General features: G+C 37.4%; 1 protein-coding gene across 10 annotated transcripts in view; it reads left to right on the top strand.

Moving 5' to 3' along the window:
• LOC123310662 (neural-cadherin) overlaps window positions 1–20078 on the top strand; it is a 303888-nt gene that overhangs the window by 251417 nt on the left and 32393 nt on the right. For 8 of the 10 annotated variants that reach the window (XM_044894221.1, XM_044894218.1, XM_044894219.1 and 5 more), the window contains 2 exons: window positions 8353–8468; window positions 19537–19701. In XM_044894221.1, the coding sequence (XP_044750156.1) occupies window positions 8353–8468; window positions 19537–19701 (281 nt within the window). The remainder of the gene's footprint in view (window positions 1–8352; window positions 8469–19536; window positions 19702–20078) is intronic. The other 2 variants (XM_044894220.1, XM_044894217.1) reach the window with 1 other exon arrangement.

Below are 20078 nucleotides of genomic sequence, written 5' to 3'. Positions count from 1 at the left end.
ATTGTTTTCGTGACTGATGATGAAAAGTTTATGCCATCTTCCTCTACCAGTGACCCATATTCTCATGCTATTTTTCCCTCCCTGGAATATACACGATCCGGTTTAATGTAATTTACGTGATTTCGCAGAGAGCACGTGAAGCAGAAACATACAGGTTATAAATTCTGACGTTAATTGCCGTTTGACTGAAAACTTGGAACAGTGCCTCATTTATGTTTCCGATATTCACGTCAACTGGCTGTGGGCGATTTCATGGGTTAATTTATAATCAGTGGTTCAAGCCTTTCAAATTCGTTATTCGAAGAAAACATTTCATGATCAGAAGCAGTTTAAGGGCGTCTATTTCGAAGAAATCCCAGTCTCGAATTTGCATTGTCTCCTAACTAATCGCTGTGGCGTGGATTTAAAATCTCACAACATCATATTTACTGAGAAAATAATATGTGAAAAGGAGATTTCCGATGACGTAGAGTCGGAGAAGTGTACACTTAAATAAGACAAAACGGGGTACTATATTTCGAATGGTCTATTCATTTTGGGTGTGAGCATTAGCTGCGTTGAGGTTAATTATACAAAAACTGATGCTAAGGTTTTTCAAACCCGTATGATTTACTGATGTGGCAAAGTGCGTTGTTATCTCGCCTGACAAATTCGTACAAGTAAATCCTTTCTGAAATTTGGAGCGGCCCCATGTAGGCTCTTCTCATCCTCTCCTCGGCCTCGGCGCCAAATAAGAAAATATTACTAGACTCCCCTCAAATTGGGGTTCTCGTGACCGCCAACAAGGACGTCTCACTAAATCACGAAGCATTAATCAGGACAGGCGAAAGAATTGCCCCTCTTGGCATTCGGAAAGGCTCAAGATTATGACAGAAGGTCGCCGTCTAATAATGTGAGCCTTTCCATGTAAATTGTCGCAGCAGCTATCTATCACCCCGTATCGCGAACTGGGATAGAGATATCCGGCTTGGCGGTTTCGCTAAGATTTATCTCCTGGTTTTGGCGTCGCGCGCCTTATATCCGGTATGGTGGGGAATTCCATATTTTATTTTGACAGGGAATAATTAGTGCGAATCACGGTTTACCTTATAATGAATCGAATTGTCAGCCGCAGATAGATTTTCTAGGGCTGGAATCCCCCCTTAAATGCCTTTTGGGGCGACAATAAATCTGATCATCTGATTTTCGAGCAGAAAATGGAAATGTGCGCCTTGAAATTATCGAATCGTTTGTTGTGTGAGTAGAAGTGATATCACATCTTCCAAACTGTTTGAAACTTCACATCCAAAACGTTCTTCTGTCGGTCATTATGGATACCAACCTACTATTCCTTTTTGAGTATCCACAATGTCCTTATGCCAATTATTTCTTCAAAAGTGATCTAATAGTGAATAATGAAACAAAAATGAATCTTCCCACATTTGATTTTGAAGTTTCTATGTAATTTTATGAGGTTGTTCTGGATTAAACTGATAATAAATTTAGGGGAGGATCCCACTGGTTCTCCTTAGAGCTAAACCTTTCTCACTTCGGTGGAAAATTCACTGAAATGATCAAGTTAAATACTAATTGATGTCCCCAATGTCTCTATCTCTCTGTAACTCTTTCTATATTCCAGGTGTACTAAGGCTAGTATGATTTCTGCTTCCTAGTAGGGAAAATGAGGAAATGCTATTTTCAGTCTAATAGTCATATTCACACTATCGGTTTGGTCAACCCAACAAGGTTGTGATATAAATATGATTTCTATATTACGGAAACTCATCTCCTACTGAGAAATGTATAAATGGAACAAAGTTGAGGAAGGTAGTTGCCTTGAATGGGATAATTAGTTGGGATGTTGAAGGGACCGACGATCTTACTGGAAAATGTAAAATATGAACTTTGAACTCCGCTAATTACTTCCTCATTCCCTCTCTCTCTTTTGCCTCGGCCATTTTCTCTGTTTTCTCTAAGACAATAGATTGAAGGTGTCAGTATTGGTTTCGGATTCCTACTATTTCTTGTCAGCATTGTGACAGTTGCTGGTATTTATGATTTGAGAGAAACTTAAGGAACATCCAGAATATGACCATGGTTAAAAATTCGTCAAGACCGAACGGTTGCACCGAACTCGATGAAATTTCTAGATTTGTCACTAAAAAGGTTGCTCTTTCAGAAAATGTATCACATTAAGATGTACCATAATTTTCCTGGAAGATTCGCGACTCGAAAGTTGACCTTTGAAAACTTCCCAGAAAGGGGGGTCAGTTAAACTTCCTCAAGACCGAACGGTCAAGCCGAAATGGATGAAATTCTCAGATTTATTACTAAAAGAGTTGATTTTTCCGAATATGTATCATATTTATGTCTACGATAATTTTCCTGGAAGATGCGAGATACGAGACTCGAAAGTTGACTCTCGAAAAATTCCCAAAAAGACGGGGACATTTAAAAATTCTCCAAGACCGAACAGTTGCTCGATAATATTTCAAGACTTATTACTAGAAGAGTTGCTCTTTGAGAACTTGAAAAAAATATTCATTCGAATGTCAAAAAATGATTTTATTTCCCCCTTCAAAGTTTCAAACTAGTTTTCTTTCAAGCATATAGCTTTTATTACAATAATTATAAAAATATACCTATTCATATCAACAAACATCTTACAGAAATTCGAATATAACATCATGCCCCTCCTCCCCCATCCAAAATCACTCCTGGGAACGCCACTGGCTCACCCTCCAGTATCTCCGATTACTCAGAGGTCCTTTCACATTAAATCTCGAATTTTCCTCTTACTATTAGAACCATGTCGTCAGTATAGTCTATACATTCCATCGCAAGATCCTTCAGTACGTGGAGCTACTAGACTCCATTAAATGAGGTGCATGGGAGATGTTTTAACAGAGTTGGTTTGGTTGCACACCTGTGTCCCAGCTTTTCACATCGTTAACATATCATACATCAATTTAATATCCACTCTACGAGTACAGTTATACCATCTTTGGAATCAATTTCAAAGAACTGTTCGTCCAATATTTCTCAGAAGCCGTAACATGGAATCGCCCCCATATATAATGAGGATTCGCAGTAGCTGACGCCAATTGTTGAAAATAACAGTTGTTGCCTTGAATCACAGCATTACTCCCACACTAACTCCATTCCGAGAGGGCCTCGGTATATTTTTAATCCCGTTCCGAAACATTCAGTTGCATCCATTCCGTCCGACATTGACATCCCGGAATTGCAGCCAACCCATAGCAGTAAAGGCGTGCCCGACAGCGCTGAATAATTCCAGAAAGCCCTACGAGCTCCCGCTTCCTCTGTTAGCGTTTCCAAAACGCCAAATACATCCATTCATCCGCGCTTCATCTGAAATTTCATGTAGATTGCGCGGAGGCATTATCCGCGGACCTATCAACAGGACGCGATAACGGTTTTAATTGTTCAAAATCTCCGAATACCGCTCTGCACTACTCGAAATGTCATTCTGGCGAATCGTTTCTTTCAATGCTGTTCGGAACGAGTGAATCTCATTTTTCCGCATCTGACATTAGGATGTCGGGATTTTCAAATGGATTTATTTCGTCATATCGAGCGGATGAAATGGGAGGCGAATAGGGAAATTGGTTTGGAAGTCTCTGGGAATGGATTTTGCATTTCAGATGATTGTAAATATTTTCACATTTGCTTTTCTTTGTGATTATTATGAGAGATCTATTTTCATGAGTTTAGAGGATCCACAGGCTTCCCAAACAAGTGCAACATGTATGGTTCAAATATATTTATTCTTGTCATATAGGGCATTACAATTTACACCAAACAATAATAAATTAAAACATGTGTTTAAGATACAGTTTTAACAGACCTTAGCGTAACGTGGTACCATACAATTTCGCGTATGATACAAGAGCTTAGAAATTACCCCACTAAAAATCCCTGTCTCTCCGTTAGTGTAAAGGATTATGAGAGATGAAAACTACTCAATTCCTCACACGTCTGTTGTTCGCAAAGCGAATCGGCGTACTGAATTAGAGAAAGTATGGGACATATGCTATTGTCTTCGTCTTGGTTTCTATCTGGAGGGTATTGAATCGGACACCGTTTCATATTGGGTGGCGCTCTGGGCGAATGTATAGTACCCAGTAGCGCGTGCCAATATTGAATAATTCCAAACGTTCTCCATCGGAGAAATGCTATGTTGCTCTGATGAGGTCAAATGAGACTGGTCAGCTTCTGCTTTTCTTCGATGGGGCGTACTCCATTTGGGGTCTTGACGATGGCAAATTGGCTAGTTCAATTCAGATCATAACACTTGTTGATATTTATATCGGCGGGTGGTATGCATCTGAATTTATCCTTATAATGAATAAAGTTCTATATATCAAGTTGACCTAAAATTCACAACCCAATTCAAAAGAGAATGGGACAATGATTTACCAGATAATTTATGGTTTCTTGTGGTTCCTCGCATTCACAAATAGGGCTTTCAACTGAATTCCATCGGAAAAGCATACTATTGCAACGTCCGTGTCCTGGGCTGGTATTCTCGAGCATTCGCAATATATGCGATCGTACGCATCGAAAAACGTTGTGATGTTTTTAACAGCAAATAGCAGAGTTTTCCAGAGTTTCACCAAAGCATTGTGTGCTTTCATATGGGCTAATCACAATGCTTTGGTGAAACTCTGGAAAACTCTGCTATTTGCTGTTGAAAACATCACAATGTTTGAGTGCTAGTTGAGTTTGAGTTGATGGAAAAGACACTTCTGATGAATTCAAAGTTAGACATCCAATTTTTCTCCAAAAGATAAAAAATACCCTTTCGATAGTCCTCAGTACTAAGAAGAGATTCGAAAACTTGCCTAATATTTCGCTTTCAATTTTGGTATGAGTATTCCAAGCGTTTTATTATAGCCAAATATTCCCAAAGAGGAAACTACTCGATGGTATTTTCAAGAATGAAACCTAGTTCATGGATTTTCGACCAATTATCGACTCGAATCGCATTTAAATAAGTACTCAGGTTCCTTCATAAAGAATATTACGGCTCAATAATCTACAAATGGAATTTCCATCACTTCCTGCAGCCAGGAATTCCATTTCATGAATTCCAGTAATGATTCCGTATCAGATTCCAACAGTACAAGAAATTCTCAGATCGCGAGACACCGGAAGCTATATCTTCACTCTTGAATTCTCTCAGGAATAAATTTCATTTGAATATTTCACGAGATGGGTGGATCTGTTCGGAAAACACGGTATAGTGAATTTGATAATCCTGGATACCTGGGTTTTTTTCATTTCCGAAATTACGTCTTATGAAATCAAAACGTTAAAGACGGAATCTACTGCAATTTGCTGCTGATGAATAATTCACGAATGTTTCTTTCAGAGCGGAAACGTTCGTTTAAGAGTTTCTTACCGCGAAGCAGTTCATTCTCTTGGACAAGACAGCCTGCAGAACTAGCCACACAATTGATGTTTCCAGTAGATTTCATTAATTGCCAATTATCTCAGAGCATAATAGTTAGATTATTCTCTTTCCCCAAAAATCTGTTGCCCCAATTTTTCAACAGGGAATTATACAGGATAATTGCAACATCGCACTTGGCTTTGAACTAAATTACAGTTGAATTTCAAAACTGAAGCCTACTGCGCGATGTTGAAATCATTTATAAGACGCTGTAGAATATATTCTTCTCTTTCAATGAAATCTAACGAGATAGCTTCAATCTCAACGAGTATTTCAGGTTTTCATCTTTCTTCAAACGGTGAGAAGGGTAAATTATTGTCGATTCACCTGTTCATTCAGAGCCAGTTAGCCAGTTCACAAAGTTCTCGGAATACTTCGGTTCGTTGCTGAGCTATTGTATATACCTAAAAGTATTAAATTTTTTTCTGAGCAAAATTACTTCATCACAACGGGTAAAAGTCTGGAAACAGATTTCATTTTAACTCTGGTGCAGTTTTTTCATTCTTAATTGTATTCATTCTTTTTCTTATTTGAAATGTTTCAAAATGTGAGGAAAATATTGCAGAGACTTTTACAGTTTAAATCTAAATTATTAGAGAAACTCTATCACTGGGGTTCATCCATCTCTTCCAACGAGACTTTTATACGAACACGTATGTTAAACATAAATAATTCAGCATATTCGTAAATAGAATTGCAAAACCTAAAACCTTTAAAGGTTTATCATTCGCCATCCTCTGCCATTCAAGAATCTTGAGGGCAATGATCGTACATTTACTATTTTGCAACCGAAGGATTACACCGGCAAAATAAAAATTGACCTGTCCTGGTCCTTTTTGGAAAATTCATATTTTATGTTTATTGACGCCCCAAGTTGAGTACTCCGAAATTAAAAGAAAACACTATTTTCCAAGGACGAATCAGACTGGTTGTCCCACTGTCTCCTGAAAGGACGAAATCAAGCTGAATTTACATAGCAGTAAATTGCGTGGTGAATACAGTCAGACAGATATCAAAATATCCGTGGAAGAGATAAGGGAGACGTGGTTCTTAGCTAAGAAACCTCGTTAATTCCAACGAGACAACTTGACGGCTAATTTGGTTTGACTGACTACCAATTAACTGAGAGCCTTGGCGAATTGTGCAATCTAATGAGGTAAACCGAAAGGGAAAGCAAGAAAATACTTTCGTTGGTGATACAATTGGTGTATTTTCATTCGCCGAATGAATGGGATGTGACATTCAACCCTTGATCCGCTTTTTTCTCGGTTCTCAGTCGAGTAAGCATTTCTTTCCATTTTGTTTGTTCCTCCTTCAATTCTTACTGTTTCGGTGCTCTTCATGGAATAATTTGTTCAATCGATTTAATACGTTATGAATTTCTTCGATAGAGAAACTATTTCCAATAAAGATGACATCATCATCCTTTCACCTCTAATAACTGTAATTGAAAATTTAAGCCAATAAATCATGTTCAATAGATTTTCCATCCCTTCTGTAATTGATGTCACAATCAAAGGAACACTTTGAATCTTGACATAAAATCAACGTGTTCCATATGTATGATAAATTGTGGGAGCACAAAATCCTTTGATGTGGTTTTCTATACCATACTCTCTCATCCATCTGAAGCATAATAAGCACATGTTGTGACGTGCTGAGTGAAACTTTCCAACTAATATGCGGATGTGGATCTTTCGCTTATTGAAATAGCCGGGCAGTTATTCCATCATCAATCATGCAAAGATGTGAAGTTGAGCTTTGATGAATAGTCAAATATGTAGTTTCGGTAATATGCCTACTTTTTTATCGGCTTGCATATGCAGACGTATAGTGTACCTCAATTATGCAGGGGATTTTGAAGCCAAATACCCAAACCATTTCGCCAGCAATTTATTATACAGGATGAGTCAAACCGTGCCCGATGGTTCGATGAACGATAACACGTATATTAGAAATTTTGGACTAGGAAAATGATTCTTCTTAGCGCATAAGCTAATTTTATTTTTGACTTTATATAGAGTGGTCCGAAGTAGTGAAACATGATACCACCCTGTTTAAGGTTGAGTATCAGGCTAGGTTACATTTTCAGATATCCATTCATATTTTATGACGACCTCCAACAATCAATTGAATATTAACAACCTCATGTCCATCCCCTCCTTGCAGTGGGACCATTAACAGGTTATATTGTGATGGAGTAATTACATCTAAGTTAATGGGCCGGTTCTGATTACCACCCCAATTGGAAGTAAGAAGTGAGGTGGTGATGGTCTATCAAACTTTGATGAAGACCGCAGAATCAATTTTGACAGCACTTGGTGAAATGTTCATCAACTAGATAGGGATAATTTGAAATTGAGTGTTCCGAGTCTCTTGTGGCTCAAACTATCGATCGGTTTTTTCAGGATGAAGTGTCAATTCCCTTCTGTTGATTGTGGATTGAAGGATTGGGTCTCTTTACAGCATTATCTTTATCTATTGTGCGCTAACAAACAGCTTCTGTTGTCTTAGAAAACCGACTTCGTTAGCGAAAGAATTCATAGGACGATACATATCGAGAATGTGATGTGAAATCATAAGATATTATACTGGGGGTGCAACTTATATCTGCCCAAATGTCTACAGGCAATAAAAAAGTTCCGAACGCACATTTGTTGTTGTTATACATATACATATACATATACATTATCTATATAAGGTAAACAGTTTACCTTCACCAACCTGAAGATGTTATTGTGATAGCGAGACACGTGTCGTTATTTAAAACCTCATTTTTGTGAAAATCATACGATCTGTTTAAGTTCAATTATGGATTTTCGTCATAAAGTATCGGTCACATCAATCCAACATCTATTTTGCTCTAAAATACATATTTATGTTTTCTTTTCTTTCAGCTTCCCGTATTCGATACGAGATCACAAGCGGTAACATAGGAGGAGCGTTCGCTGTCAAGAATATGACAGGAGCAATTTATGTAGCAGGTGCTCTAGATTACGAAACAAGAAAACGGGTAAGTTTCCTACTTTAGCTGAAATATTCAAGGAAGAACCTTCCCCATGTTCGTCGTACTCATTTTCATCTCAACTTATTTTTCATCTCGGATATAATTACACCATATTGCACCTAGAAACTAAGAATACACTGTATTTGACATTCTATTCTCAAGGAGTTCTCTATTTAAGTATAACATTATTCAAGAAATACTCAGGAACTGTCAGGATTAGGCGACAAGTTTGAATTGCGAAACAATAATCACAAAGAGGTAAAACTAAGCCCTCAGAGTTAAATCAACACTCGCCATCATAAAGAATGCGAAGTTATGTCAAGTGTTCAAAAATCCGTGAACACCAGGCAATTACTTATATATGACATTAATAGTCATCACAGAATGTTGATGAACATTAATATTCAACAAGAATTATTCTTCCTTTTCCACGCAGAATTATTCCGCAAACATTAACCTAATGGTACAAATTATGAAAGGCTAGCTTGTCGGCTTGTTGGTTACGAAGGGTAGAAAGGGACTTTGGATATACCTTTATTAACATGACAGGCGTATTCCCAGGTTTTCCACTCTGGAAATTTTTAATGAAACCGCACGATTAGATGAAAGTTTGTGAGCCACATGGCAGGGAACTGCGGCGGTTTGGTTTTGTAATAAGCGTCATTCTAACAGAATAACTGATAATGGAGGTTTATTTGAAATCGCCCTAGCTCCAGCTTATTCCAGAGGATACCTAAGAGAAATTAACTTTTCATGGGTATGAGAACACATCTAAAAATATTTTTCGCAGAATGCACGTATTGTTTCACCACTTAAATTGTAAATTCAGAAACATATTCAGACTAATCGATTATTAGAAAGTCTGTAACTGCTTGAATTATGTTGGGAAAAATTTCCATGTAGTTATGATGAAATTCTCACTAATCTGAATGAAGCTACAAAAACTATCATTGACGCTGTTATTAAAATGTTACAGTCGATATTTCACGGAGTTTGATAAGTAAGCAATAAAATGTCCGCACCACTTCAGAGGATCTTCGAAATTCTCTTCTATGTTGGGGTTGATTTGCAAAAAAGAATCTTGTAATTTGCCCTCCCGCCATTTCATTTTGAAACGAATAAGTACAAGCGAATGGTATCTAGTATTCCCTTCTAATTTTGCTATGGTAGGGAACAACAAATCAAAACATAACTCTGATGCATTATACAGCAGTTGCTGCCAGGCTAATTGATGAAAGCAGTAATTATTTCGTTGTTACATAAAAGTTCATCTCTACACATATATCAAACCGTCCTAATTCTTTGTCGGTTGCCAAATGAAACGCAAAATTAAATCTCCTGTTTTGAGCTACAACAAAACCCTTTCACGCTGGCGTTGTGCTGAAATTTTGGTCCGTGATATTTCGATTTTTTGCTGAAGATAATACGCCCGGTGCAAAGTGCATTCGTTCGCATAGTTTAATCAGCTTGTTCATGCGTATGGCATTTAAATTTTTTTTTAGCTGTTGGTGACAGCACGAGCAACGATTTATCTGATTTCCACGCTTGAATTAGATATGACCTTGGTGTCCTTCTGAGATCAATCAACAGAAATAATTTATTGAATTATGCAACGACTAATATATAAAAAAATAATATATGATTCGCATATTCGTTGAATATCATAATGGATCTGTGAGTACAGAAGGGTTTAATCAATCAAAATGAATACAAAATCATAAAACCATTGAAATCATTTGAAGTGGTCCCGTTATACATCAATCCAGAATTTTTTATTAGTAAAGCTTCGGTAATATGATAAGTCACTAACAGAACTCTGGAGACTTCACGAAGAAGATTAGGGAAGCTTGGCATATTTGGGTGCTATTATCAGAACAAACGAGACATCAAAGCCTAAAGTATATAATAGATAGCAAGGCTTCAATTGTCGAAGTAAAGCGAATCTGCCAAATTACTTGGGGTTAGACCTAATTCAATACAGTTTGAAAATTAATCTGCTCGGCATCTCGAAGATAGTTTTATCCTCACAAACCAGGCTTAGAAATTATAATAAAAGGATTTAACTTCGTGTATAAGAAACTTCCTCTATAAGTGACTGGTTTAGCTCCCAAACCAATTGTTCAAAACGATTTTGAAATGGAAATAATAGCTGTGTGGCAGCCAGAATCTGTACCAGGGAAATAAAAATATCTCCACTATTTTTGAGGATTGATCCATTCAATTTTGTCTCAACTGTTAATTCTCAGCCTGTATATTGAGCAGGCGATGAATCTCGACTTCAAACACAACGATTGAAATGAAAAGTTTCTTCAAGGAAACACAACAAGCCATCTAGCTTTCCTTTGTACTGGAGTATTATTTCAATAGCCATTTTTGGGTTGTTTTCTCCTTTTTTCAGGTTTGTCCCTCATACGAGGCTCTTTATCTGATAATTATCTTTGAAACATTTTTACCAGTCCATTTAATGAATTCCTTTTTCACAGCCCTTCGAATTGAAGTCTCATGTTGCCGAGTACCCTGAAGCAACCTCTTTCTATACAGCAATTAAAATTTTTGTAACAGGATTATCTCCATACTTCTTTGAAAGTCTTCTATTTTTACTACAAAGTTGCCACTAGAGTCGTGCTAAAGAGGCATGAGAAATTTTAGTGCTCCCTTTTAAGTTTTATTGATCATACTCTTAGATCATTCATTGAACTTTTTCTGCTTGTTTATGCAGAAGAAGCAGGTTCAATGAAGCCCCAGTTGCTGCAGGAGTGAAGGGCATCGCTCCTGTGATCTTTGACGCACTTTCCGCTTCTGCTTCTATAGAGTTAATAGTTGAGATATTCACCAAAATCGTCCTTCACTGAGAGAGAACAGTTCGTTCAACGTTTGCTGCAAGTTTATGGCAAATTATGAGCTTTTCACTTCTTACAAAATCTCCAATATTGAATGCAGATTGGTTAGGTTAGGTTACGTTAGGTTTTGACTGGTTACAAAATCTCCAATATTGAATGCAGATTGGTTAGGTTAGGTTTTGCCTTCTTACAAAATCTCCAATATTGAATTTAGATTAGTTAGGTTAGGTTAGGTTTTGATTTCCTTACAAAATCTCCAATATTGAATGCAAAATGGTTAGGTTAGGTTAGGTTTTGATTTAAAATCTCCAATATTGAATGCAGATTGGTTAGGTTAGGTTTTGACTTCTTACAAAATCTCCAATAGGGAACCCTAACGATTTGTCAAAATCAGTTAAGCGAGCGTTGCCGTGTTGCACACAAGCTTTTACCTCCACTGATTCGCATGCTGTTTTGGTCGAGTATTGTATGCTGTGCCTGTTCTTAGAAAAAATGTTTTTACCGGCGTTTGATGAGAGTGATTAAACTATAACTTTCTCAGAAATGCCTCTTTACAGTGATAATAAAAAGCTTTGTGTGTCCCACGGCAACGAAAGGTCAGCTGATTTTGACAAATCAATCAATCAATCAGCAATTTATTTGTCATAGGAATCTACATATACATATACAGAGTACAGTACAGAGTGCAGTATACAGAGTAGAGTACAGAATACAATTGTATACTCGTTCCCTATATAGGTTAGGTTAGGTTTTGACTTCTTACAAAATCTCCAATATCGAATGCAGATTGACAAAGTCCACGTGTGCGAAAATCTAACCTGATTTCGCCGAATTCGATATTTCCTCGCATCTCTGGTTCCATACTTCAAAAGGCGCGTTTCCATCGGATCGGGTTCCTACTGACATTCCGTGTCAACAATCAGCATGCCCGTGAAATTTTCCGCGCTGTGTAATGCACCGGCTTTTAATTAAATCAATTATTACGCATGTGAACGGAATTTATATCCCGCGGAACGGTACCGGAGAGTTCGAATTCCCATTACCGGCGAAGTTATGGGTTTCCAGGGCCCCCGACAAACGATTGATTCCGCGGACGGGGTCTCGTTGCCTTGTTGCCCCGTTTGTTTCTTGAATTGGAAATTTTCATTTACCAAACGAGATTTAATAGCTTTCATTTCTTTGTGCCTCGATCATTGGCCGTGGAGCTTTTTTGCTGGCGAATCAATTTCGGACGCATAAATTCAGCTGCCGTTATATTTGTACTCGACAGATACGGAGGCAAAGAAAAAACCTTTTGAGGTAGGACCTTCTGAATAAAAAACAGACCTCTGGGGGCATTTTACTTACAGAGTTGAACGTTGTACTCTGCTGAAAGCAGATCATAGGTAATGTGTTATCGAATATGAAATTTAGCTAAAAGAAAGCCTCATTGTAAATGCTAGTTTCAAATAATTAATGTTAATTATTTTCGATATGATTCTTGCCCCTCTCAGATGTAGAATCGACATGATAACAAGTCTCACCTCTGAAAAAAAAGAAGGTTTTTAGATTAATCTTCAAAGTGAATTCGAATTTAAAGAAAATCAATGGGCGATTCAATTGTTTTTATGCATTAATAGGAAATACTCCTTCTGACGAAAAAGATGTATTTTCTATGAAATATCTTTGAAACGTCACATTTTGAAATAACCATTTCAACCGTTTTCAAAAAAAAATTAGTTCAAGCACTTAAAAATGAAAAATGAAAATGGATATTTGAAGTTTAAAGCGTTTTGTGAGAATTGCTCAAGCTTGCAACATCGACTGAAATATGCCTTGATAATAAAGGACAACAAATGCATTATATCTTGATGAGATAGACAAAGATGGCTGTCTCTGAAGTCTGCGACGAACGAGGAAGGTCTTAAAATTTTATGGGATTTTTATGGCCGGTTGCAGTTGAGGCTTGTCAGTAAGTACGCGCCTGTAGATCAACAGCTGTTATTTTATAAACAAGCTGATCGGACATTGTTCTTTCCATTGTCATGTATGCGCTGTTGCCAAATCGTAAACTCCGCACAAAGCGATTTGAATTTTAAAACCCCATATTTGAGGGATGATTTTGAATAGTTTTCGCGGTGAATTTGAAAAAATCATGAATGAAGCTCATAACTATTCAGTTTAAACTTGCATATGCAGTGATAACCCAAATTGAGGAGAATTTTCCATTCAAACTGTTATTCACCTGGTGTCCTAGAAACCAAGTGACTGACTCTCTTTAGCTTTGGAGTCGGAACTTAAATGAGAACAACATCAATGATGAAAGACTCTATTAGGAGTAAATAAGAAAAAGCATGTTAACACGAAGGTCGTCGATAAAGAATGAAACCAAGAGGTCCGTGGATAGAGCCTTGTGGTATCCCTGAGTTCACATCTTGCTCAGCTAATAGGGCATTCTCGATTTCGACCGATATTGGTCTTCTGATCTCGATATCTACAGATTTAAAAAATTTCATTGCTCAAAAATTATGAAGTCAAAGCAGATAATCGATCAGACCATCTCGTTTTATGGAATGATCATGTGCGGTCAAAATTGAATGATTCTCGCCAACGATTTCAATATCTGTTGATTAAACTCATATCTTGAAGGATTATTGATGGCCAATCTCCTATCCAAGTATATACATAAGGTGAGTCTGACTCGTACGACTATTTTAACAGTAGATCCTTGAGGTCCTAGGAAACACTTTTTTCCTTTACCATTTTTTTCGAATCGGTTCGGTTCAAAAGATACAGGCTGTTGAAAAACCATGAAACAACTTTATTGCTAGTTCTCACAAAGGGTTTTATCGAATGAAATGAATTTCGGAATATAGTTTTCATTAGTTTGATGAATCTTTTTCAAACACAACACAAGATGTCTTCCAGTTTTCTCATTATGACTATTACGTACCATAAAAATGCCAAAAATTCAAAACCCAATTCTTGAAACTAAGTTGGACGATATCTAATGAATATTTCAACGTTTTGTAAAATGAATGTGTTCTTCATATTTTCTCGTATAATGCGTCGTTTTCGGGTGATTTGATGTTCAAGAACTAAAAAGTATCTGTGAAATTTGAAAAATTAGGAACTATGGCTTAATACAACTCTTTTTAAAAGATCCACAGATGTGAAGTGTCACAGATTTAGCTAGTTATTCTGAAGGTAATTTTGTTCTTCCAGGGGTGGCACAGCTCATTATGAAAACGACACCTTTTTATCAGGGCTGAATTGGAAAAAATGGTAAAGGAAAAAGTGTTTCTTTTGACCTCAGGAATCTACTGTTAAAATACTCAAGGACTGACCCTCTATAGTGTGACTTGGAAGTTAAAACACCTGTCTTCACAACGTGTACACATAAAGATACACCAATTTGTTTTCGTTCTCTACATTCGGCTCAATGGTTCTACAAACTGGATCAGTTGATCGTTTTGGAGTGCCAATAACCATTCTAAGGACATTATCATCTGCCGAACTTCCGGGATATTGCCGTCCGACCAAACAAGCCCGAACTTGCCAAGAACCTAGTTTAGAATATAAATTCGCCGAATTCGGTATACTTCCTCGTTGTAATTCTTGGAGGAAGACGGACAAACATTGTCCCCAGACAAAGTGTCCTATCAAACGTATTCCAGCCGAGACGAATTAAACCCTTATCGCAGGGCGAATTTCGAGTTCTCTTCCCTGCTAATTTCTAGGATCAGATTGGGCCCAACGTAATTACGGATGGAATTCCGTTCTTTGATCTTCGGTTACGAAGACTTTTATACAGGCATTCTCGCAAGGGCGAGAGGGGACGGATAAACTGCTAGGGTTTTCATCGTCCTGGGTCATACATAATCTTTTATCGGGCGTTCGCGAAGTTATTTCGACTTGCATGGTGTCACAGGAAATGCGGAGATTGAGGAACTTTCGCGTTTTCAATCAGGACGGTGTTTATCCCGTTTTAGCAGTCTTCAACGAGGATCCCGCTGGATTCAGTCTTGAAAAATTATTGAGTGATTCACGGATGAAATAACTCTCGGTTGGGGGGTTGATACTAGGAGCTCTCTGTAGTGCAATTCTCTATTGAATTTTAACTGATGCCAACTTTTTGGGAATTTTTCGTGGGTCATCTTTAGAGTGATTTATCTTCCAGGAAAATTATCGTAGATCTAAACGTGATACATATACTGAAAGAGCAACTCTTCTAGTTAAGAATCTGAGAATTTCATCCATCTCGGCACAACCGTTCGGTCTTGAGGAAGTTTTCACTGAACCCAACTTTTTGGGAATTTTTCGTGGGTCAGCTTTAGAGTGATTTATCTTCCAGGAAAATTATCGTAGATCTGAACGTGATACATATACTGAAAGAGCAACTCTTCTAGTTAAGAATCTGAGAATTTCATCCATCTCGGCACAACCGTTCGGTCTTGAGGAAGTTTTAACTGAACCCAACTTTTTGGGAATTTTTCGTGGGTCAGCTTTAGAGTGATTTATCTTCCAGGAAAATTATCGTAGATCTGAACGTGATACATATACTGAAAGAGCAACACTTTTAGTTAAGAATCTGAGAATTTCATCCATCTCGGCACAACCGTTCGGTCTTGAGGAAGTTTTAACTGAACCCAATTTTTTGGGAATTTTTCGTGGGTCAGCTTTAGAGTGATTTATCTTCCAGGAAAATTATCGTAGATCTGAACGTGATACATATACTGAAAGAGCAACTCTTCTAGTTAAGAATCTGAGAATTTCATCCATCTCAGCATAACCGTTCGATCTTGAGGAAGTTTTAGCTGAACCCAACTTTTTGGTCATTTTTCGGAGGTCATATTTAGAGTAATTTATCTTCCAGGAAAATTATCGTAGATCTAAACGTGATACGAAGTCTGAAAAAGCAACTCTTTTAGTTTAGAATCTGAGAATTTCATCCATCTCTGCATAACCGTTCGATCTTGAGGAAGTTTTAATTGAACCCAACTTTTTGGGCATTTTTCGAAGGTCATCTTTAAAGTAATTTATCTTCCAGGAAAATTATCGTAGATCTAAACATGATGCATGTTCTGAAAGAGCAACTCTTCTAGTAATAAATCTGAGAACTTCTTTCATTTCGTCACAACCGTTCGGTCTTGAGGAAGTTTTAACTGACCCCATATTTTTGGGAATTTTTCGAAGATAAGTTGTTTCTTCCAGGAAAATCATTGTAGATCCGAATGTTACACATATTCTGAAAAAGCAATTCTTCTTGATAAATCTCAAGATTTCATCCATCTCGGCGGGTGGTTCGGACATACACACGGAATATGAAATATTCTCATTGAAAGAGATTCGGGATTTGATGTACAAATCTCAACAGACTAAATAAAAAGAGTATTCGTTTTATCTTAGTCCACCTTCCAGTGGCATCTCCTGAAATTTTCATGAATCCCACTAAGCTCTCTGAACATTCCGCACGTTAAAGCACATCCAAAGCCTCCCAAGTTGACAAAGCACACAGGGCTTTAGGCCACGAGTGACATTCGAACAATGCCATTGTATGTGTTAAAGCTTCTAAGGGCTACTCTGATTCTCTTCGCTTTTACGGTTTGATCTACGACGTTTGAGATTTTGCTATATGAATACGTGGGTATACATTTTTTTCTACTCCTCAAAATAATTGAATGAACACATTGCCTTCACTCACACATGTAGTGGGTAGGACACTTGCAGTGTAGGACCAAATCGAAGAAATTAGGGCGGAAGAAATTCATTCTTACTCTGTTATCTTTGTTTTGGAATTGAAAACGTCTCAAGACGTTTAAACATTAAGCAGTTCGATTCACTCACTCGTAACGACCATAGTTATGACTTATATGAGTTCAAACTTCGCGAGAGATAATTGTTGAACTAGCGAACTATCTTACATTAGACTCGCTCAGTTCACACACGCAAAAGACTATAGCATAAACAAACAGTCGAACACTATAACTCAGTCGTTGGAGCTCCGAAAAGTCTGAACTAACTCGAATCCAATTAGAACTCGAGCAGGAAGTTCTCGTTAGATAGGAAAAAACCGGATAATGTGAGTCGGACGAAGATCGTGGGTAAACAGCGAAATGCGAAAGCAAGAAGAATATGTTACCCAGCATTTTCCTCGAAATGCGGAAAGAATTAAGTTCACGCTAATATACGTCTGAACTTATTACATATTTTCTGCTTTCATTGGAGAGGAAGCTCTTATTCCAACTTTTTGCTATTGCACTTTGAAGCAAACAAACGACCGAATTCAGCACTTTGTTGGGTATTTCAGCGTCCGTCGTTCGTATCTTTCTGCAGCATTATCGTTTCTGGATGATGCAATAAAGACCACTCTTTAAACCGCACATTATCGGTTGAGATGGGCGAATTTATTACCCGGAGATCCTCTCTGAACTTACTGCAAACACGACGACGAAACACACAGTTCCGGGATTTCCTACTTTCTTGCAATCGAAATGAAAAATTTCACTTTATGTGCTGTACCTTCAGAGGTTGGAGATATAAAAGAAAGCGGAACATTTCAGATGAACAAAGGTAGACAGGTTGAGAGTTCTCACGAATAAATTGCTCATTTTCTTCAATGATATCCTGGGAGGAAGATCTTTTATGAATATGCTCAGCAAACTCTATATTGTAAATAAGAAGTGTCAATTGATGATAATGCCCATCTTCATTGTAGTCGCCTTGTTTATGCGCTGAAAGGCCATGCTATTGAAAAGATGGATTGGCCAGCTCGTTCTCCAGACACGCATTGCATCGAGCATTTTTGGACAGAGATGTTTAGACAAGTGTCCTGGCTGGAACAAACTATTAACGATCTGGAATAGCTTTTCTACATTTTTCTGGACATTTGGACCAATTTGTATCAAAATTCTATAAATTTTCTCATCGAAAGTAAGCCTTGAATGATAGAATATGCTTTTGGGGAGCTTGTGGGGTACCAACCAACTACTAGCTTCACCGAAACTTGCAAGTCCTCGATTAATTTTTTTTCTCTATCGATTAGAAATTCATATTACAAAAATATCAATTAAACTCTGGAATCTGATCAGAATTTTTAAGCAAATATATCTGAATTAAATTGAGGGAAGTGTAGTGATTCCTAGCAATTTTGGACTAGTGTACAGGGTGGGCCAAATTTACTGTCTACTGAGGGGATCTTGAGAACTATAAGAGCTAGAAGAAAACGGATGGCACATTTCCGATCTCTTTTTCAGAGAAACAAAGAATGGTGTAAACCGTAGCCTCCTACTATTCTTCGTTTTTGGGTTATAAGCAAAAAATGAGATTTGGCAATTTCGAAAAGTTCTCATAACTTTTTTGTCTTTGAAGTTACAGATCTGAAACTTGAACATTTTACAGGCACTTTTTTACGTAGAATTCACTGACGACCTGAAAATATTTTTGCATTTCGAATCATTAGGCGAACTTGTTTTCAAATGCAAACTTTTATTGAATTTGTAATTTTTGAATTGAAACAAACTTTTTGTCAGTGGTTTCTACGTATAAAAGTGCCTAAAAAGGTTTAAGTTTCAGATCTGCAACTTCAAAGACAAAAAGTTATGAGAACTTTTCGAAATCGTCAAAATCTCATTTTTTGCTAATAACTCAAAAACGAAGAATCGTAGGAGGCTACGGTTTTCACCATTCTTTGTTTCTCTGAATAAGAGGTCAAAAATGTTCCATCCGTTCTCTTCTAGCTCTTATAGTTCTCGAGATCCCCTCAGTAGACAACGAATTTTGCCCACCCTGTACTTAACATGGGGACGAATATGCACCCTTCCTGAAATTAGGAGTGACAAAAAAATTAAAATTTTACTCACTGTTTGTTTCAGTGGTGATTTTTTGGGGTAACCACCCCTTACTTCTCGAAAAATTCGAACTTGCAGCTGAGAATTTCTTTATCGAAACTTTAGAGTGTTTGCCAAGAAGAAGCTGACAATATTATATATTTTTTGTTATATTTAGGAAGTCGTTATCTTATACACTACAAGCATAAGGCTGATCACCGTAGTTTTGGTTAAAATAATGAAAGGCAAAGCCAAAACTAATAGAAAGATTCGGTGCATTCTTGTGGCATCGTCATGAATTCAGTGTATTCAAGTTTAAATTTCTAGGTGTAAACATCTCATTCCGATATGGTAGTTTACGAACCCCCTACAATGTTGAGAGTATATTTTCCATTATCCTCTTTCCTAACTCGGCATTTTCCGCAGTACGAATTACGTCTGGCTGCGTCAGATAACCTGAAAGAAAACTATACTACCGTCGTGATACACATCAAAGATGTCAACGACAACCCGCCCGTCTTCGAAAAACCGACCTACAGGGCTCAGATCACAGAAGAAGACGATAGGAACTTGCCGAAGAGCGTGTTGAGGGCGAGTTTCCAACCCCATTTATACGGCATGAGTTCTTTTTCGTTCGTTATGTGCTTTTTCTGTGATTCTGTTTGTTTTGTTTGTTTGCCTGCAGATTTGTTAGCATGAAAGACGTAATTGGGTCTAATTTGGCTTTTAGGTTATAGGCTCATTTCGTATTCAGAAAGAGGGACTCGTGAAATATTCAGCATTTACCAGTTGCTTCTTCGAATCGGGATTATCATAAATTTTAATATAAATTAGAATTTTTACCTCGAAAACTCGTCTAATTTTACACTGGAAGATAAACAGTTACCAAATGAACTTTTTGTGGTTGTTAAAAGAAAAACTGTCATTGAATTTTCACCATTCGATTCATAGATGGGAATCGAAGATAC

Source organism: Coccinella septempunctata, chromosome 4 (genome assembly GCF_907165205.1).
Source record: "Coccinella septempunctata chromosome 4, icCocSept1.1, whole genome shotgun sequence".
NCBI lineage: Eukaryota > Metazoa > Arthropoda > Insecta > Coleoptera > Coccinellidae > Coccinella > Coccinella septempunctata.
The sequence above is the reverse complement of the archived record's forward strand: the minus strand, read 5'-3'. Positions and strand labels throughout refer to the sequence as shown.